This window comes from Mercenaria mercenaria, chromosome 9 (genome assembly GCF_021730395.1).
Source record: "Mercenaria mercenaria strain notata chromosome 9, MADL_Memer_1, whole genome shotgun sequence".
NCBI lineage: Eukaryota > Metazoa > Mollusca > Bivalvia > Venerida > Veneridae > Mercenaria > Mercenaria mercenaria.
In genome coordinates this window covers 2,278,644-2,301,621 of record NC_069369.1, presented here as the reverse complement: position 1 = coordinate 2,301,621, position 22,978 = coordinate 2,278,644, and the positions used below count along the sequence as shown (strand labels likewise).

The 22,978-nt window shown below is 36.7% G+C and overlaps 1 protein-coding gene across 1 annotated transcript in view; it reads right to left on the bottom strand.

Annotated features, from left to right (window-relative positions):
* LOC123546382 (aspartate aminotransferase, cytoplasmic-like) overlaps positions 1 to 22,978 on the bottom strand; it is a 69,511-nt gene that overhangs the window by 34,995 nt on the left and 11,538 nt on the right. The window contains exons 2-5 of the mRNA XM_045332602.2: positions 20,810 to 20,985; positions 18,055 to 18,163; positions 16,231 to 16,343; positions 3,794 to 4,049 (exon numbers count right to left, since the gene is read on the bottom strand). Of these exons, the coding sequence (XP_045188537.1) occupies positions 3,794 to 4,049; positions 16,231 to 16,343; positions 18,055 to 18,163; positions 20,810 to 20,985 (654 nt within the window). The remainder of the gene's footprint in view (positions 1 to 3,793; positions 4,050 to 16,230; positions 16,344 to 18,054; positions 18,164 to 20,809; positions 20,986 to 22,978) is intronic.

Below are 22,978 nucleotides of genomic sequence, written 5' to 3'. Positions count from 1 at the left end.
TCCTTTTGGTTGCCATGGCAACCAGAGTTCAGCATGGAATTCAATTCTTTGAACAATTTTGAAAGGGGGCCACCCAAGAATCATTCCTGTGAAGTTTGGTGTAATTCTGCCCAGTGGTTTTCAAGAAGATTTTTTTAGAAAATGTTGACAGACGGACGACACACGACCGACATTGAGCGGTCACAAAAGCTCACCATGAACCTTTGGCTAAAAATTAGGGGTCATTTACTCTATAAGTCCTATCGCCCTGTGGAATTTTAAGGTTCCAGGTGAAATGGTTCTCAAGTTACTGATCAGAAATGGATTTCCATGTTCTGACCCCTGTGACCTTGACCTTAAATAGAGTGACCTAATCATCCTATGAAGTTTCAACATTCTGGGTCAAGCTGTTCTCAAGTTATTGATAGGAAATGGTTTTCCATGATCAGGCCCCTGTGACCTTGACCTTTAACAGAGTGACCCCAAAACCAAAGGGGGTCATCTACTCTGCATGTCAAATCATCCTATAAAATTTCAACATTCTGGGTGAAGTTGTTCTCAAGTTATTAATCGGAAATGATCTTCCATGTTCAGGCCCACGTGACCTTGACCTTAGATGCAGTGACCTCAAAAACAAAAGTGGTCTTTTACTCCATATGCTCTGCCATCCTATGAAGTTTTAATGTTCTCCAGTTATTGATCAAAAAATGGTGACAGACTGATGGACAGACAGGGGGAAAACAATATGTCTCCCCCAGTGTGTGTTTGGGTTGGGGTGGGGAGACATAAAAACTCTGATCTATAGTGATTTATAGGTTTCATGGAAATCCATCAATGGATTTCTTTGTTTTCTGGGAATTTATGGATTTTAACACAATTAAAGGGCAGTCACTGAAAAGATTCTGATGAAAGACAGGCATGCATCACCGTCCTAAAGTGTTCTTTATTTGTGTAAAATTTCATGAAGATACATCAATGAATTATTTAGTTATGCGAAAATTTATGGATTGCAAAATAATAATTAAAGGGCAATATCCCTGATTAATGAAGAGATCCTGACACAATTGCGCATGCATCATTGCCCAATAGTGTTCTATATTTGTTTAAAGTTTCACAAAGATCCATCAATAGGTCACTTTGATGCAGGCAAAAATCCCTATTTTTACCAAAAATCAAGGGGAAAAACTCTTTTACTGGATAAAGGGGATAACATTAACTGTTCATAAAGGTCATAGGCAAATTAATCATTATATGAGGTTTGGTGATTCTAGTTAAAATACTTCTTGAATTATAAGCATTTCAATTTTTTACCGAATCAAGTGGAAAGTTTCTGCTTTTACTGGGTCAAGAAAGATAATACATTATGTGAGCAAAGGTCATGTGCTAATTCATAATCATGTCAGCTTTGGTGATTCTAGCAGAAATACTATTTTAATAATACACATTTACATTTTTTTTTCCAAACACATCAAGGGTAATATTCTGCTTTTACTAGGTCATGGAATTGCGCTCTGCATGTCCTCTCAATGTGGTGAACATTTGTGCCAAGGTTCTTTAAAATCCTTCAAGCAGTTCAAGAGTTACAGAGTGGACATGAAACATAGTCATATGACCTTTGACCTCTAAGTGTGACCTTGACCTTGAAGCAAGCAGTCCAGAACATGTACTCTGCACGTTGTCTTGATGTGGTGAACATTTGTGTCATCCTTCAAGGGATTCAGGTATGACCTTTGACCCCTAAATGTGCCCTTGACCTTGAAGCAAGCCATCCAATACAATGTGCTCTGCACATCGTCTTGATGTGGTGAACATTTGTGCTAAGTTTCTTTAAAATCCTTCCAGCAGTTACAGAGCACACACGAAACATAGTCATATGACCTTTGAGCCCTAAGCCTAGCCTGGGATTCAGGCTTTGATATTTTTTGCTTTGTCATAACATACGCGCTATTTCATATACATGAGCAAGTTCCTGTTACTGGCTCGTTTAGATTCTGATAGTGTCGATTTGCAGAACAGAAACACATGAAAAATCGACAGACTGGAACCCAGGCTACCCTAAGCCCTAAGTGTGACCTTAACCTTGAAGTTATCCAGAACATGTGTTCTGCATGTCTACTCAATGTGGTGAACATTTGTACCAAGTTCCTTGAAATCCTGCTAGGGGTTCAAGTTTTTCAGAGCACACACGAAATTGCTAACTGATCGACGGACGGACAGACACTGGCGTCATTACATAATACGTCCCTTTGGGTGTATAATAATACTATGTGTAAGCAAAGTTCATATGCTAATTCATCATTATAAGAGGTTTGGTAAATATAGCTTAAACACTTTGAAATACAAGCATTTTGAATTTCGGACAGACAAACACACATGACAGAGAAACATCAGGGACAGCGTAACAGTATCCCTCTGCCTTTCCTGGGGATAACAAGTGGGCTCTATATTACACACAGGTTTCCAATGTTGCTTCTAAAAGGTAACAAGAGCACCGCCTTGCGGGTGCTGACGCTCATCTGATTTTTTTTGTGTAATAGAAATATTGTCCTACCCATGATTTTCTAAGTCTAAAAAGGGCCATCATTCTTGCAAAAAGCAGGATAGAGTTATGTTTCTTGATGTACAGTGTCCACTTATGATGGTGAAAAACTGTTGCAAGTTTTAAAGCAATAGCTTTGATAGTTTATGAGAAAAGTTGACTTAAACATAATACTCAACCAAGAAAATGATTTTCTAAGTCCAAAAGGGGCAATAATTATTGCAAAAAGCAGGATGGAGTTATGTTGCTTGCTGTACAGGGTCAGCTTATGATGGTGAACAAGTGTTGCAAGTTTCAAAGCAATAGCTTTGATAGTTTAAGAGAAAAAGTTGGCCTAAACATAAAACTTAACCAAGAAATCTGATATTTTCTAAGTCCAAAAGGGGCCATAAATCTTGCAAAAAGCAGGATGGAGTTATGTTTCTTGCTGTACAGGGTCAACTTATGATGGTGAACAAGTGTTGCAAGTTTTAAAGCAATAGCTTTGATAGTTTAGGATAAAAGCTGACCTAAACATAAAGCTTAACCAAGAAAACTGATTTTCTAAGTCCAAAAGGGGCAATAAATCTTGCAAAAAGCAAGATGGAGTTATGTTTCTTGATGTGCAGGGTCTGCTTATGATGGTGAACAAGTATTCCAAGTTTCAAAGCAATAGCTTTGATAGTTTAGGAGAAATGTTTACCTAAACATAAAACTTAACCAAGAAATCTGATATTTTCTAAGTATAAAAGGGGCCATAAATCTTGCAAAAAGCAAGATGGAGTTATGTTTCTTGCTATACAGAGTCAGTTTATGATGGTGAACAAGTATTCCAAGTTTCAAAGCAATAGCTTTGATAGTTTAGGAGAAAAGCTGACCTTAACATAAAACTTAACCAGGCAACGCCGACGCCGACAACCGCTCAAGTGATGACAATAACTCATCATTTTTTTTCAAAAAATCAGATGAGCTAATAATGTTTGTCTACATTTTTGCATGCTGTTCAAAGCATACACACTATATATATATCAAGTGCAGGCTTTCAAGTTGACCCTGATAAAAAATTAATGGCTAAGACTGACAAAATTAAGGGCTAATTTTTTAAAAGGCAAATTCGGGGTAACAATGTTTAAAAAGAAGACGATACTGGCTTACATGTTCCCCAATAAGGGACAGAAAAGGTTACTGTACAATTTATTAACGAAGTTCAGATGAGCTAAAATTTGCCGATTCTTCGTATTATATTTTATCAATGCTGTTATACTGTAATGTCATGAAAAATACAATCATACATACTATACAAGCCAAAGTTTTTACTGAACGACTGTGCGATGAAATATTCAAATCCTCGTTCATAGAAATGTCTGCAAGAAAAGGCATCTTTCTCCACATCACCAGTACCAAATCCTTGGTAAGCGCAGTCAATGAGAACAAATATCTCTTTTTCCTCACAGACATTAGCAATTTTCCCCCATTGGTTCTCAGTGGGGTCTACACCTGTTGGATTATGTGCCACAGCATGAAGAATCACAACAGATTTTGGTGGAGCACCCTGCAATATTAAATATAAACTCAGTCTTTTAAACATTTTTAACAGTGTAGAAGTAACAATATTCACCAGCCACTGCAAAATTAATTTTGACATTTAAAATAATACTCATTGATTTACTGACAAGATACAGACAATTTTTACAGTTTTGACTTATTCAAGGGCAATTACTCTGGACAGCTTTGTCACAAAGAAGTAAATGAATGACTTCAATGACAATGATGATAAAATTATGAAGGATAAAAATTTTGCTTTTAAGTAGTGGACCCGCAATGACAATCAGCAATTTTTGTTCATTTATGTGTTCTCCCCAATAACATCAGTTGCCATCAACCATTTTCTTACATTCTGCATAACATTTCAATATAACTACATAAAAGCCATAAAAAACTGATCATTATTCAAAGCAAAAGACTAAAAAAAACAACTCATAAAAAATATTTCGGTAAATAACGGCTATTTAAAAATAGTTCAAACAAGTAACTGAGTATTGCAGTGGCAATACAGAAGTCCCCTACCGGTGAAAAAACAATTTTACTTGACCTTCAATAGTGAGCTTGACCAATGACCGACAACCATGGGTTATGTGAGCGACACATAGTCTAATCATGGGGAACATTTCTGTGTAGTACTAAAAAAATCCTTCAATGCAATTAAAAGTAATTGAGCAGACACAAATTTTTCCTTGACCTTGAACTTTAACCTACAAGCATAGATCATGCGTTCACACATTGTCTCATATTGGGGAAGGTTTGTGTGTACCACTAAGAAAATCCATCAATGCATATAAATGTTATGGAGTTCAAACAATTTTCACTCGGCCTTCAATAGTGACCTTGACTTTTGACCTACAAGCATAAATCATATATGTGCATAATATAAATATGCAGATCAGTGATAGGTTAATAATATTTATTCAGAATAAATATACAAACAAATTTAGTTTGTCGTAAGCATTGTCGTAAATCATCATGTTAGCTTTCAACTGGGCATGCGCACATACAAATATTAAGCAATTGTTAAGGTATACTACCTCCTTAAATGTCAGTCACCAAGATCCATGAATGAATTACTTCGTTATGTAGGAATTTATGGATTCTAAAATTATAATTTATTGAACAAAGCCGCATCAAAAATACCTTTATTATATTTTTTTAAAATAAAGTCTTATTGCAGTTAACCACAACCACCTCACACCTACAAGGAACCTGTATTACTTGATCCCACAATCTCATATGCAATACCATTCTAACTCCTTTTTCCGCAAGAACAATTTCTTCCTGGAATGGCCTTCCCCTACACATACAGTCCAGCCTCAGTTTGATTCTTTTCACTGAGAGACCGGCAACTGTAACTTTCTAATCTGTATCTATGTTTTTAATCTTAGTACATCTTTTATCACTCTATCCTAGATAAAGTGCCCAGACTGTTGATGTAGATGTAATAGGACATTAATTCTTGGTAATGAAGTAATCCTGACAAAACTGCGTGAGCACTTGACTGCCCTTTAGTGATCTACATTTGTATACTTTCATAAAGATCAATCAACAGGTTACTTACATTCACACAATCAAGGTGAACAAGAGCTCACAGAACATGAAATGCCCCCCCCCCCCCCCCTCTGATGCATCCAGTCCTTGAACAAGGAAAAAAAAAATTTGGTCACTGTACACAAAAGTTCTACTGCTCTGTGACCTTGACCTTTGACCTATGACTTCAAAATCAATAGGGGTCATATGCTGGTCATGATCAACCTCCCTATTAAGTTTCATGATCCTAGACCCAAGCATTCTCAAGTTATAGTCCGGAAATGGTTTAACTGTACTGGGTCAATGTGACCTTGACCTTTATCCTACTAACCTCAAAATCAATAGGGGTCATCTGCTGGTCATGACCATCCTCCCTATTAACTTTCATGATCCTTAGACCAAGTGTTCTCAAGTTATCATCTGAAAACCATTGAACTATTCCGAGTCACTTTGACATTGACCTTTGACCTACTACCTCAAAATCTATAGGGGTCATCTGCTGGTCATAACCAACCTCCATATCAACTTTCATGATCCTAGGCCCAAGCGTTCTTGAGTTATCATCCGGAAACCGTTTAACTGTTCCAGGTCACTGTGACCTTGACCTTTGACCTGCTGATCTCAAAATCAATACAGGTCATCTGCCGGTCATGACTAACTTCCCTATCAACTCTCATGATCCTAGACTCATCATCCTGAAACCGTTTAACTGTTCGGGTCACCGTGACTTTGACCTTTGACCTACTGATCTTCAAAAATAAATAGGGGTCATAGTTATGACCAACCTCTCTATCAACTTTCATGATCCTAGGCCCAAGCATTCTTGAGTTATCAACCGGAAACAGATTGGTCTACATACCGATCAACATCTACAAAACAATATACTCCTCTTTCTTCGAAGAGGGGCATAAAAACTGGGTCAAGGGGTATAATACATCTGAGTAAAGGTCATGTGCTAATCACTCAATATGTCAGGTTTGGTGATTCTAACTAAACAAGAGCTCTAAAACACGAAATGCCCCCTTGATGCATTCAGTAATTGCACAAGGAACAGAAATTATTTGGTCACTGTACAAACAAGAGGACCATGATGGTCCTGAATCGCTCACCTGTCCCCATGTGACCCAGTTTTGAACTGAGTATGACCTCGTTTTTTCTATTATTTGACACAGTGACCTAGTTTTTTAGCTCATGTGACCCAATTTTGAATTTGGCCTAGATATCATCAAGATAAAAATTCTGACCAATTTTCATGAAAATCCTCTAGAGAGGTCACAAGGTTTTTCTATTATTTGACCTAATGACCTAGTTTTTGAAAACACCTGACCCAGTTTTAAACTTGACCTAGATATCATCAAGGTGAATTTTCTCACCAATTTTCATGAAGATCTCATGAAAAATATGGCCTCTAGAGAGGTCACAAGGTTTTTCTATTATTTAACCTAACAACCTAGTTTTTGACCGCATGTGACCCAGTTTCGAACTCGATCTAGATATCATCAAGGTGAACATTCAGACCAATTTTCATTAAGATCCATTAAAAAATGTGGCCTCTAGAGAGGTCAAAAGGTTTTTCTATTTTAAGATCTACTGACCTAGTTTTTGACTGCAGTTGACCCAGTTTTGAATCTGACCTAGATATCATCAAGATGAACATTCAGACTAACTTTCATACAGATCCCATGAAAAATATGGCCTCTAGAGAGGTCACAAGTTTTTTATTATTATTTGACCTACTGACCTAGTTTCTGATGGCATGTGACCCAGTTTCGAATTTGACCTAGATATCATCAAGTTGAAAATTCTGACAAATTTTCATGAAGATCCATTCAAAAGAATGGCCTCTAGAGAGGTCACAAGGTTTTTCTATTTTTAGACCTACTGACCTAGTTTTTGACCCAGTTTTGAACTTGACCTAGATATCATCAAGATGGACATTCAGACCAACTTTCATACAGATCCCATGAAAAATATGGCCTCTAGAGAGGTCACAAGGTTTTTTTATTATTTGATCTACTGACCTAGTTTTTGCTGGCACGTGACCCAGTTTCGAACTTGACCTGGATATCATCAAGGTGAACATTCTGACTAACTTTCATGAAGATCCATTGGAAAGTGTGGCCTCTAGAGAGGTCACAAGGTTTTTCTATTTTTAGACCTACTGACCTAGTTTTGGACCGCACGTGACCCAGTTTCGAACTTGACCTAGATATCATCAAGATGAACATTCAGACCATTTTTCATACAGATCCCATGAAAAATATGGTCTCTAGAGAAGTCACAATGTTTTTTTATTATTTGACCTACTGACCTAGTTTTTGACAGCACGTGACCCAGTTTCGAACTTATCCTAGACATCATCAAGTTGAACATTCTGACTAACTTTCATGAAGATCCTTGAAAAGTATGGCCTCTAAAGAGGTCACAAGGTTTTTCTATTTTTAGACCTACTCAGGGTGGTCACCAAAAATCTGAAGTAAATTTCCCTGATAATTCCCTGAATTTTCCCTGACAGAATAGTCAGTTTCCCTGATACTTTGTTTGGCGTAGCAACAATTGTGAATATAAATGTAGTAATATTATGGCCTCCATCCTCCCCTTCTAGCTATACCTTCTCCACCAATAATTTTACATCTATTTCATAGATATGAAATTATATTTATTTGTTATATTTTGAAAATATATTCATTATTTATTTTATTTTCAGAATCCTTTTTGAATAATCAATTATATAGGTAATTTAAGATCTCAATGAGCAACTTCAGTATGAGTAGTAAGCATGGTAAGTAACAACTCAAAACAGCTCAAAAAAGAAAACTTCAATACTTCAGCAGCAATGACTTACATTTCACATACATGTATGTAACATTATTTATTTTGTAACTTGTTGTGATACTAATTCCAGTGTCTTTTACTGCCTATAACATTGATTACCGGTATTCAAATTAACAATGTGATTACAGCTTTAATCAGTTATCATGTTTTAATGTAAATGAACTGAGCCTGATTTTTAACATTCTCCTTTGCAATGCCACATTTTAAGACACTACAATCTTCATAATCTTCATAATTATACTGCATATTAAAGCAGAAGGTTAAAAATAAGCCTTTAAGCATTACAAATATATAACTTTCTAAACATTATCAATGTTCTACATCCATTCAGGTTTCTAACAAGCTATACTCACAAAACTACCAGTAACTGCAGTTTTCACTTTGAATTTAAAACACTATTTAAATGCAAGCACAACTATGTTAATCAAAACAGGATGTTACGTATTACATAAACAATCCAGCACTTTAGTTTCTAATATGAGGCAGTGGGAAACTAGAGCTATCACTAAAGGTGATGAATGTACCCCCTGCATGCACTGACACAGTACATTGCAATTTGACGCACACAAGATTGCATAATTATGTGGACTGTATGTATATAGACTGTATGTATACAGTATAGTAACAAAAAACAAAGTCCCATAACTATGCAGAATATTTATCTAAAAGAATGTAACATGCACCATGCACAACTAGGGTTGGTACTGATCACTTGTGTGAAGTTTCATAAAATTGTGTGTAAGGGTTTGGTAGATTAGGCACGCACAAGACTGCATATGCAGACTGTATGTACATAGTATGTTAACAAGAAACAAAGTCCCATAACTCTGCAATTTTTGTCGCTGAAAGAACCTAACATGCCCCATGCACAACTACTGTTGTTACTGATCACTTGTGTGAAGTTTCATTAAATTGTGTCAAGGGGATGAGGAGAGATGGTGCGCACAAGATTGTGTCTATGTATATAGTATAGTAACAAAAAAACAAAGTCCCATAACTCTGCAATTTTTTTTTCTGAAAGAACCTAACATGCCCCATGCACAACTACTGTTGTTACTGATCACTTGTGTGAAGTTTCATTAAATTGTGTCAAGGGGATGAGGAGAGATGGTGCGCACAAGATTGTGTCTATGTATATAGTATAGTAACAAAAAAACAAAGTCCCATAACTCTGCAAATTTTTTTTCTAAAAGAACCTAACATGCCCCATGCACAACTACTGTTGGTACTGATCACTTACGTGAAGTTTCATTAAATTGTGTCAAGGGGATGAGGAGAGATGGTGCGCACAAGATTGTGTCTATGTTTATAGTATAGTAACAAAAAACAAAGTCCCATAACTCTGCAAATTTTTTTTCTGAAAGAACGTAACATGCCCCATGCATAACTACTGTTGGTACTGATCACTTGTGTGAAGTTTCATTTAGTTCTGTCAAGGGGATAAGGAGAGATGGTGCACAAAAGATTGTGTCTACGGACAGACAGACAGATAGACAGACAGACAGACAGACAATCTGAAACCAGTATACCCCCACTTACAACTTTGTTGTCGGGGGGTACAATAACTTTTCCTGCAGTTTTAACATTTAACTTAAAAAGAAAAATATTAAATTTAGACAAATGGATCTTCAAGATTTGACATAAAAGTTTCTTCGAAAATGAATTAGTACATTAAACTAGCATACAACTGTCAACACCTCCTTGCATTCATAACAACAATTTCATCTTTCTGGTAAACTGAGTTTAAAACTCAAGTCATGACATGGGACACCAGCATAATGACTTTGTGGCCAGTATGGATTAAAAAAGCCAGTACTCTGATCAGGAACCATCCTGTTCATTTTAACTTTCTAGACCTATGGCTGTTACAGTTAATGTGCACAAACAAACAACATGGATCCTGACCAGACTACACAGAATGTACAGGCTAGTCTTGATTCCATTACTGGTTTCAAAGCCAAAGAGTTTTCTCATGAAGTTGCTAATTTTATGGTTTTAAAAATACATTTCATAATTATGCTATTCAAGACTAATGTTAATGTTTGTTAATAACTAGCAAAAGTCTAACAAAGAAACTACTACCAATACATAGGTGCTTCTAATGCATGATTCAAATGTTGGTATACATTTTGTTAATGTCAGTAATGTACTGACACTCAATTCATTTTAGTTTTTAGTTGTGTAATAACTTCTGCTTGCTTTCAAAGTACAATATATTAGTATTTGAGCTCTGGGGCAATGGTTGCTCAATTCCATTTTAGCTTCTCTCCATTTTAGGAACAAAAACATATCTCTAATAGTTGATGAATAACAGTTTTAGAATCATCAAACAGCGAGTGCATTTGCTAAGTATAGTATTCTGTATTATATAATTATAAATGTAACTAAATATTATGAAGAAGAGAAACCACCAGTAGCTAGACATAATTATACAGTCTTTTAAATTTTTTCTTTCAATTTTTGAAAAATTCCCTGATAATTCCCTGATTTTTTCAAAATTTTCAAATTCCCTGAATTTTCCATGCAGAGAATTTTTTTTAGCCTTTTTCCCTGTTTTCCAGAGTCGGTGGCCACCCTGCCTACTGACCTAGTTTTGGACCGCACGTGACCCAGTTTCAAACTTGACTGAGATATCATCAAGGTAAACATTCTGACCAATTTTCATAAAGATCCCATGAAAAATGTGACCTCTAGAGTGGTCACAAGCAAAAGTTTACGCACGGACGAATGACGGACGCTGCGTGATCACAAAAGCTCACCTTGTCACTTTGTGACAGGTGAGCTAAAAAGATCTACTGCTCTGGGTAAATGTGACCTTGACCTTTGACATACTGACCTTAAAATAAACAGAGGTCATCTGCTGGTTATGATCAACCTCCCTAATTAAGTTTTGTGATCCTTGGCCAAAGCGTTCTCAAGTTATCATCTGGAAACAATTTAACTGTTCTGGGTCACTGTGACCTTGACTTGGCCTACTGACCTCAAAATCAAACAAAAGGACCATGATGGTCCTGAATTGCTCACCTGTCTCCAAATGACCCGGTTTTGAACTGAGTATGACGTCGTTTTTTCTATTATTTGACATAGTGACCTAGTTTTTGAGCTCATGTGACCTAGTTTTGAACTTGACCTAGACATCATCAAGATAAAATTTCTGACCACTTTTCATTAAGATCCATTGAAAAACAAGGCCTCTAGAGAGGTCACAAGGTTTTTCTATTATATGACCTAATGACCTAGTTTTTGAAGGCACGTGACCCAGTTTCGAACTTGACCTAGATATCATCGAGGTTAACATTCTGACCAATTTTCATGAAGATCCATTCGAAAGTATGGCCTCTAGAGAAGTCACAAGGTTTTTCTATTTTTAGACCTACTGACCTAGTTTTTGACGCAGTTGACCCAGTTTCGAAACTGACCTAGATATCATCAAGATGAACATTCAGACCAACTTTCATACAGATCCCTTGAAAAATATGGCCTCTAGAGAGGTCACAAGGTTTTACTATTTTTTGACCTACTGACCTAGTTTTTGTTGGCATGTGACCATGTTTCCAACTTGACCTAGATATCATCAAGGTGAACATTCTGACCAATTTTCATGAAGATCCAATCAAAAGTATGGCCTCTAGAGAGGTCACAAGGTTTTTCTATTTTTAGACCTACTGACCTAGTTTTTGACCACAGTTGACCCAGTTTCGAACTTGATCTAGATATCATCAAGATGAACATTCAGACTAATTTTCATACAGATCCCATGAAAAACATGGCCTCTAGAGAGGTCACAAGGTTTTTTATTATTTGACCTACTGACCTAGTTTTTGTTGGCATGTGACCCACTTTCGAACTTGATCTAGATATCATCAAGGTGAACATTCTGACTTATTTTCATAAAGATCCAATCAAAAGTATGGCCTCTAGAGAGGTCACAAGGTTTTTCTATTTTTAGACCTACTGGCCTAGTTTTTGACCGCAGTTGACCCAGTTTCAAACTTGACCTAGATATCATCAAGATAAACATTCAGACCAACCTTCATACAGATCCCATGAAAAATATGGCCTCTAGAGAGGTCACAAGGTTTTTCTATTATTTGACCTACTGACCTAGTTTTTGTCGGCACGTGACCCAGTTTCGAACTTGACCTAGATATCATCAAGGTGAACACTCTGACTAACTTTCATGAAGATCCATGAAAAATATGGCCTCCAGAGAGGTCACAAGGTTTTTGTATTTTTAGACCTACTGACCTAGTTTTGGATGGCACGTGACCCAATTTCGAACCTGACCTAGATATCATCAAGATGAACATTCTGACCAACTTTCATAAAGATCCCATGAAAAATGTGACCTCTAGAGTGGTCACAAGCAAAAGTTTACGCACGGTCGCACGCACGGACGACGGACGCTGCGCGATCACAAAAGCTCACACTGTCACTTTGTGACATGTGAGCTAAACAAGTCATCTGCTGGTCATGACCAACCTCTATATCAACTATCATGATCCTAGGTCCAAGCGTTCTTGAGTTATCATGCGGAAACTGTTTAAACTGTTCCAGGTCACTGTGACCTTGACCTTGATAATAAGCTATTTATAGTAACGTAAAAACAAACCAAGGGGAAAACTCGCCAAAGCACGGGAGGGGATCCAACATATGTATTCCCAAATGGGCACCGCTTAAAATCATATGTTGTGCTTCCGGTAGTACATATGTGGTAAACATTTCGCAGAAAAATACGTGAAATTTTTATTTGTGATTGAATATTGTGAAAATGACATTGTTTTGCCAAAAAATCGCGATGCAGTGCAACCGAGTATACATTACCTAGCATGTAAGTGCATTTACCTTACCTGTATTTGTAGAAACGACGGAGAAAAACGTATCCTCCGTGAAGCGGTATGACTGAAAAATAGCAACATTTTTATCAACAGGTGGAAATATGTTGTTTTGTTGTCCTGCGCCTGCTTAATTTTGCCCTCGCAACCTTCCGTATGCTAAACCCCATCCTGAAGAAAAAATATTTGGCGATCACTTTGCTAGAAATATATTTTTGGGCGAAAAACCGCATGGGATACATATGTTGTATATGGGCTACATATGTCAGTCAGGGGTGTAACTGTTTCAAGTTATCACAGTTTATAACCAATTTGAGTTACTGCGTTTACTTTCATAACTTGTTTCAGTTATCATAAAATATTACAAAGCCCTCCTGTGTCAATTCCTCATTTTGAATGTGACTAATGCAATCATTTCCTGAATCCTTGGCATTTTATCTTTCCAGCTGTGCAGTAAATTTTTTTACGCAAGGCTGATAAAGTCTTACGCAAATGGTTTTTAAGCTATAAAACTCTTAACATCCCATTATGCTCATCAGGTCATGATCAGACTAAAAGAGAATTTGATTAACCACAGTTTGCTACTAATTACACTTTAAAGGTCACTTTGTGAGAACAGTAAAAAGGCTTTTTTTGAACAACTTACCTGGGTTATCCTTATTTTATAACTAATACAGGTTATAAAATGCTTGAAAAAGTAACTGAAATAGGTTACATAACTTAAAACAGTTACACCCCTGACTGTATGTGGTGCATTAGATTCTTTAAAACTTCACAGATCTTGAGCTTAAATGGTACCTGGATAAAGAAACGAACATGAAATACATGCCAAGTATATGTCACTTCAGTCCAAAAATTATATACATTTGTATGAAAGTGATAACTTATAAACAAGCACAGCTTTAAGCTTCTATTAGATGTTTTAGAACATTTCCACTCAGGAGTCAACGCATCTCTCCTAAATCCGCAGGCGTTAATGTGGTGCTTATGCGTGTTGACATGTGAATGTCGGAAATATGCATGTATAGTTTCACACACAAACCCCTTCAGATTTATGAGAGATGCGTTGACTCCTTAGTGGAAATGTTCTACAGCATCATATGTAAAATTAAAGCTGTGCTCGTTTCTAATGTGTTATCCCTTTCATATACATGTATATAATTTTTGGAATAATGTGAGATATACTTGGCACATATTTCCAGTTCAATTCTTTATCCAGATACCATTTAAGCTTAAGATCTGTGGAGTTCTAAAAAGTCTAATGCACCACGTATGTAGCCCATGCACAACATATATATCTAATTCGGTTTTTTCGCCCGAAAACATTTTTCTAGCAAAGTGATGACCATAATTTTCTTTTTCCTGGGTGGTGTTTTGCATATGGAAGCTTTCGAGGGCAAAATTTAAGCAAGCGTAGGGCAATTACAACATATTTCTATCTGTTGATAAAAAAATTGCTAATTTTCAGTCATACCGCTTCACGGAGGATAATTATTTCTCTGTCATTTCTACAAATACAGGTAAGGTAAATGCACTTACGTGCTAGTTAATGTATACTCGGTTGCACTGCATCGGGATTCTTTTGGCAAAACAATGTCATTTCCGTAAAATTCAATCACACGGGAGGGGATCCAACATATGTATTCCCAAATGGGCACCGCTTAAATTCGTATGTTGTGCTTCCGGTGGTACATATGTGGTAAAAGTTTCGCAGAAAACAGGTGAGGTTTTTATTTGTGATTGAATTTTACGGAAATGACATTGTTTTGCCAAAAAATAAGCTTATATGGTATCTGGATAAAGAAATGAACTGGAAATATGTGCCAAGTTTATCTCACATTATTTCAAAAAATATATACATGTATATTAAAGGGATAACATATTAGAAACGAGCACAGCTTTAAGCTTCCATATGATGCTGTAGAACATTTCAACTAAGGAGTCAACGCATCTCTCCTAAATCCGAAGGGGTTTATGTGTGAAACTATACATGCATATTTTCGACATTCACATGTCAACACGCATAAGCACCACATTAACGCCTGCGGATTTAGGAGAGATGCGTTGACTCCTGAGTGGAAAGGTTATATAACATCTAATAGAAGCTTAAAGCTGTGCTCGTTTATAAGTTATCACTTTCATACAAATGTATATAATTTTTGGACAGATGTGACATATACTTGGCACGTATTTCCTGTTCGTTTCTTTATCCAGGTACCATTTAAGCTCAAGATCTGTGGAGTTCTAAAAAAAAAAATCTAATGCACCACATATGTAGCCCATATACAACATATGTATCCCATTCGGTTTTTCGCCCAAAAATATATTTCTAGCAAAGTGGTCGCCAAATAGTTTTTCTTCAGTATGGGGTTTAGCATACGGAAGGTTGCGAGGGCAAAATTAAGCAGGCGCAGGGCAACAAAACAACATATATCCACCTGTTGATAAAAATGTTGCTATTTTTCAGTCATACCGCTTCACGGAGGATACGTTTTTCTCCGTCATTTCTACAAATATAGGTAAGGTAAATGCACTTACATGCTAGGTAATGTATACTCGGTTGCACTGCATCGCGATTTTTTGGCAAAACACTGTCATTTTCACAATGTTCAATCACAAATAAAAATTTCACGTATTTTTCTGCGAAATGTTTACCACATATGTACTACCGGAAGCACAACATATGATTTTAAGCGGTGCCCATTTGGGAATACATATGTTGGATCCCCTCCCGTGCAAAGGGATAAATACTGTCATACAATAACTTTCTGCTGACCATAATCATGTTGCCTTAAAATAACAGGATTAACATAAAGAAAATTCGTGCCAGTGATGCCAGCCATGTAAATATTTACATATTGTTCAGACAATCTAGTCAAATATCTATGGAACCAACATACCTACAGCAACCTTTACTCAAACAGTAAACTTGGACCCGAATTGAACTTGGGAAAACATATAGAATATCAATAAAGCTGAGTTTACCTTTAAATCCTCTATCATGCCGTCAATATCAAGATTCAGGGTATCTGCCTTCCAGTATCTGTATTCAACAATGTTGGAAAATCCTGCTGCCTTGAACACTCCCTTATGGTTACCTAAAATTCATCAGATACTTCATGTATAAAGTAAGGAATCAGTCACAGAACAAGCATATTTTATCACAACAATATTATCATTTTTATAACAAGTGCTGTCTGATGACAGCACGTACCACTTTTCCCTGTGCTTGACTCTGAATTAGAGCATTGCCAGTAAAAACTTTATAAAACTTTAACCAAAAAAAAGGAGCATAACTCTGTAAAAATTCAATTCTAACATGGCTCGATTTGATTTAAAGTTAAACAAAGAAGGAAATCAAGCTCTGTATATTCTGTGATAAACAATGGTTGACCGGTAAGAGAGCTTTATGATGTCAATTATGATGTCAAATTGCCGCATGACGCCCGATACATTACTCCTCGGGTAAATGAAGTCCAGCATAATATTTATTAAAATATGTCGATGAGCATGTCAGAATGAAAACAATCAATGCCTTCTTGTGATTTATCGTCTAATTTACCACAGTCCATCGTTCAGATGCTTCAGTATTTAACCATTCGGGCTAATGCCCTCGTGGTTCAATTCCTACGCATCTGAACTCTAAACATTAAATTTAGACGATAAACCACTTGAAGACCTTGATTATTTGTTAAATCAAAGTTATGGTAGTAAATAACTATTTTAAGTTTCAAGTCAAAAGCTTTGACAGTAACAAGAGATATTTGACTTTATCAAAAACTTTAACCAAAAAATTCTAACTTAAAAAGAGGCACAACTCTGTCAAAATTCGAACAGAGTTATGTGGATTGTTTCTCATGGTGTAGACTTTGATAGTAAATAACTATTTTAAGTTTCAAGTCAATAGCTATGATAGCAACAGAGATATTTGACTTTTTGAAAACTTTAACCAACGGCAACGGCGACACCAATGCTGGGGCGAGTGCAATAGCTAGAGCTACCTTTTCCTCCAAAAAAGTGAGCTTAAAAGAGGGCCCTGATCCTAATACTTAAACGGCTTATCATAGCTAGCGTGAACACTTTTGGTTGAGGATCATGCAAGGAAAATATTTGTTTTTTTAAACTGGGCTAGTTGTTTCTTACAAGACTTTTTACATGTTCCTATACACTGATATAAATATAGGAAATATATACTGTGAAATCATTTAAATTCGCTGACATGAAATTTCACGCAAACGTGATAAAGGACTGTTTCGTGCAGGCTTTAATTCGCCCATTTTCAATTTTAGAAATGAAAACATATAATTAAAAAATAATAATAGCCCATCGGCCCTAGCGCGAAATACGCGAAAATTTGTCCTAGTACGCGAATAAAAATTTCACAGTAGCTTCTCCGGTCCAAATCAGTTTATTAGACTAAAATATCACAGCCGCTTAGTGAGACATGATAACAGACATCTGAGAATACAGTCAAATTTCATTCACTTGAAATGCACAATATGTTTAAGTAAAAATGTTGATGCAGGATGCCGATGGCAGACAATGGTGGCCAAACTATCTGCCTATTCCATTAGCTCACTCTGAACCTCTGGTTCAAATGGACTAACAAACAAAAACATGTTATGCATGGATATAAACTAGCTACTTTTATTTAGGGGCCCAGGCTGTCAAAAATAAATGTTTAACATTAGGTATATGGACATTTTCTCCAACAATTTTGGGGCACAGCCCAAAACCTAGGGGCTATGGGCTACTGGGCCCCTGCTAATTTATATCTCTTTTATGTAGAATACTGTATTTTATACTTGCCCCATGTTGGTTTTGACACATAAACAGTGTCACATTGTAAGTGTTTCTTTGCAAAGTCAGCACACAGTCTGATAGCTCCAGTACCACCAAGGGACTGTACTCCACCTACCTACAAAAAGGTAACAAACATGTCACATTAATAATTACACTCATAAACCTGTACCACTCAATCTGACAAAAGTTCTCGATCTTCCTAAAAGTTAGATCCGATGACAGCCCATTCAAATTCATCTTTCTGTACAATCGGATTTCCAATATTTGCTGTGTTTATTTCCATCAATCTATTTTTATTTGAACCAATCAGATGACTCGTTTCAACAAGAGTTAAGCTAAATGGGACTGGACCCAGATTTTGGCTAAAATAATTTTTCTATAGAATAAAATTTTCATTATATTATGGATATAAGAACATGAGATTTTGTTTCTAAATTTATTATATAATATCTTTAAAAAAATTTGCAATCAAGAAAAAAATCATGCCAAAGTCGGGAATCAAACCTGGATATTAAATATTTTTCCTGTCTTCTTGACCAATACACCACAGAGGAACACAAACTTATCAATGGTTAAATATAAAGCTTTATATTTAAAGCATTTTTACCTCCGGTACCCCTTACTGCACATCAAGCTTGTTTATCTGTGATAGTTTGAAGCATATCATACTATTAGTGTGGGAGGAGTTGGACACACAAGATTTCTGGATGCAAGGACGAATTGGTGTACGTATGTCATACAGACGTATGGACAGCAACAACGCTATATGTCCCCCGCATAACAAGAGCTGTCTGTAAGACAGCGCGCTCCACTATTCAGGGATTTGACAGTAAAATGAATTTATGTCTCAATAAGAGACCTCTACTTTAAAAGGAAGATACATCAAGATAAAAAAGAACCTACTTCTCAGAGGGGCTAAAGTTATGTCCAGAAAACAAAGTTTGTCAAAAAATTTAAGTATGAAAGGGGCAGAATTTGGTCAAAAAGCTGAGTTATGGGAATTGTTACCACACATGCAGATGATGATGATAAAGATACATTTCAAGTTTCAAGACATTATCTTATATTCTACTAAAGTTATATCCAGAAAGCAAAGATTGCCAAAAAACTTTAAGTACAAAAGGGGTATAATTCTGTCAAAAATACAATTAGAGTTATGGGGATTGTAACCACACACGCAGATGATGATTATTAAGAAATATTTTTAATTTCAAGTCATTATCTTTTAAACTACCAAAGATATGTCTATAAATGAAGGTTTCGGAAAAATTTAACATGAAAATAATTCCAAGTATAACAACTTGGTGTAACTGGCCCAGTCCCTGCACACACTTTGTTTGTATGCTGGACAATGTTTATGTGAACTTACAGTGAGATATAAGCAATAGTAACAAAGGTATGACAGAAAAAACAATGGTTGCCGAAAAACTTTAACCTAAACTAGAAATGTGTCCATGGGACACAGATGCCCCCACGGGACACAGATGCCCCCACTATATGACAAAGGACACAAATTTTTTCCTAGGTCAGGGGGCCATAACTCCTACAAAACTGTATGATTCGGGACGGGACACCCCAGGTACACAACTGCACATGCTGACCAACTTCCTGTACACTTTGGTGACTCTAGGTCAAATAATTTTGGAGCTAGGTGCTACATAACATTAAAATGACCAATTTTTAACTAAGTCAGGGGTCATAACTCCTACATGACTGAATGAATCTGGACGCGAAACCCCAGGTGCACAACTGCACAAGCTGACCAACATTCCTGTAAACTTTGGTGACTCTAGGTCAAATACTTTGGGAGCTACGTGCAACACAACATTAAAATGACCAATTCTTTACTAAGTCAGGGGCCATAACTCCTACATGTCTGAATGAATCCAGATGCAAAACCCCAGGTGCACAACTGCACATGCTGACCAACATTCCTGTAAAGTTTTGTGACTCTACGTCAAATACTTTTGGAGCTTAGTCTAATAGGAGCGACACAACATTCTCGGAAGGACGGACGGACAAGGGCAAATCTGTTATGCCTCCCCAAAAGTGGGGGCATAAAAATAACCTAAGACAAGAAGCTGCGTTCAATAAACGCTTGATGCCCCCAGTGGCATCCTTGTCGATAGATTTTGCACCCAAGTCAAAAACGAGGTCAAGGTCAAACTGAGGTCAGGAGATGTTTGAAGATGAGGAATGGTCACAGGTTACATCTGTATTAGTATCAATTCATTCTTGTAAGGGGTATTGATGCTAGACGAAACGGTCCCATTTGGTTAACCAAGAGATGGCCCATATAAAGCAACCTAAGTCCAAAATGAGGTCAAGGTCAAACTGAAGTCAGGTGATGTCTGAAGATGAGGAATGGTCACAGGTTACAACTTACATCTGCATTAGTATCAAGTCATTCTAGTAAGGGGTATTGATGCTAGACGAAACGGTCCCGTTTGGTTAACCTCGTACGGACGCACAGACGAACGAAGGAACGGACTGGCAGGAGTGGACAATCACCATATGCCTCCTGCATCAGTAGATGCTGGGGGCAAAATAATAACGGTTAAACCAGATGAGGAAACAGTGACCTTTAAAACTGTTGCTCTTATTCGATGGTGGTTTATAGCATTAGTTGGATTGTATTTTATGCAGTACCTAAATTTTAACACCAAGACACAGCTTGTCTCATTCATGATTGTACTTAAACTTGATTTTGGTATATTTTCTGGTCCTTTGGGATCAACAAGTTAAATATAAGTTCACTTACCCGGGTGTAATCAATATCTTTTTCACCCAAAATAAGATGACATGCTGCATTTCTGAAATCAGGAAGACCGGCAACTGGAAGATACTCATGGTTCAGAGTGGTATCTGTAGCCATCTGGGCTTCCACCGTGTGCACAACTGGCAGAACCCATGGTTTCCCTTCTGCCGTTCTGTATGCTGGAAAAAAAGAAAGTGGTATCATTTACAGAATGATAATTTGTCCATTTATAGACTTTTTAATTAATAAAATTTGTAGATTTAAAATGGTTGACAATTTTGTAACTACAGCTGTTCCTAAGACAACACACCCTGAATAAGAGCTTAATATTAAAATAATGCCAGTGTAACGATTACTGAATGCATAAAGAGAATTCCATTAATATGTAAATCTGTAAACCTGTCAATTGTCATTGGAGTAAAATGACAGTATACAGGCGCAATAAATCACCTTTGGTGATAAGCTAGCTTTTCACCGACGGGATTTGTGTGTGTCTGTCCGTGTGGATGCCAGTACATGGCACTAAAACGTTACACCAGTAAAAACTTGATAAAACTTTAACCAAAAATTTAACAAGAGGGCCATTATATTATCATTATTATTATTATTATGTTATCAGAGATGCAATCATTACAAATACTTTGTTGTACCAGAACATGTTCCCAATGGTTTTCATTGGGGATTTCCTAACAGAAATATGCAGAATAAGTTTGGACGTGACGGGACAGTGACAGTCAAAAGTTATCACGCTGTCCTGAAACGTCTTATTATTTGGACCAAATAACCATGAGCTATATTAATTTCTTCTCAGGACATCATCAGTTTCTCACGAGAGTCAGTGAGCCGATATTGCAAGTCGACCTGGTTAGGTATACAAATGGGGTTAAGCCATAACTTAATGGACTTGACCATCAGAATATAAAAATAGCGTCAGTTTAGTAACTTATGGTAGCCAGAACTACAGGAATTTGGAAAATGTTAATAATTAGGTTAATACATTCATTTATCATGTTAATAACATTTAAAAATTGGATTACAGTAATCTTTAGTTTCCAACACTTGACGCAGAACAGAAATATGCAGAATAAGTTTGGAGATGACAGGAGAGCGACAGATCAACTCAAAAGTTATCACGCTGTCCTGAAACGTCTTATTATTTGGACTAAATAACCATGTGCTACAAAGTGCAACTTCTCAGGACGTCATCAGTTTCTCGGGAGCCAGTGAGCCGATATTGCAAGTCGACCTGGTTAGGTATACAAATGGGGTTAAGCCATAACTTAATGGACACGACCATCAGAATATAAAACAAGAGGGCCATAAAGGCCCTATATCGCTCACCTGTCATCATTGCACTCAAGGACAAGAAGGTCAAAAAATCATAATCGAGATCAATCAAAAGAATCATGAGAAAATATAGTTGAAATTTTCTTTAAGGTACAGATATGTCAAAAAACACCAATAAACTGGAGGTACCATCCATGTTGTACCACAGGAAAGTGGTCTCGGTTTTTCCCTACAGCCAATAATAAAAAAGTAACTAAATAAGCTATTTATAGTAACATAAAAGGGAAGTAATTAAAAAAAAAAAAGTTATTGTAAGCGAACAAAAGAAGGATCTGTCAAATAAAAACAAGAGCACTGCAATGCAACGCAAATGCAGAGCAATATACACACAAAACAAAGTGATATGACCTTTGACCCCTAAGTGTGACCTTGACCTTGAAGTGAGCCATCCGAAACATGTGCTCTGCACGTTGTTTCGACAAGGTGAACATTTGTATCAGGTTTCTTTGAAATCCTTCAAGAGTTACAGAGCGGAAGGGAAATTGCTAACCAACAGACAGACAGACAGACACCAAGGCGATAACATAATACGTCTCTTAGGGCGTATAAAAAGGAATCGAGATCTTATGGTGATACAAGTTGTGTGCAAGTTTGGTTAAAATCAAATCATAAATGAAGCTGCTATTGTGCAGACAAAGTCAAAACTCTGGAACCCATTATGGGATCTGGCCAGTTGAAGAAAGGAACCAAGATCTTATGGTGACACAAGTTTTTGTTCAAGTTTGATTAACTTCAAATCATAAATGAAGCTGCTATTGTGCAGACAAGGTCAAAATAGCTAATTCTGGCCCTATCAGGGGCCATAACTCTGGAACCCATTATGGA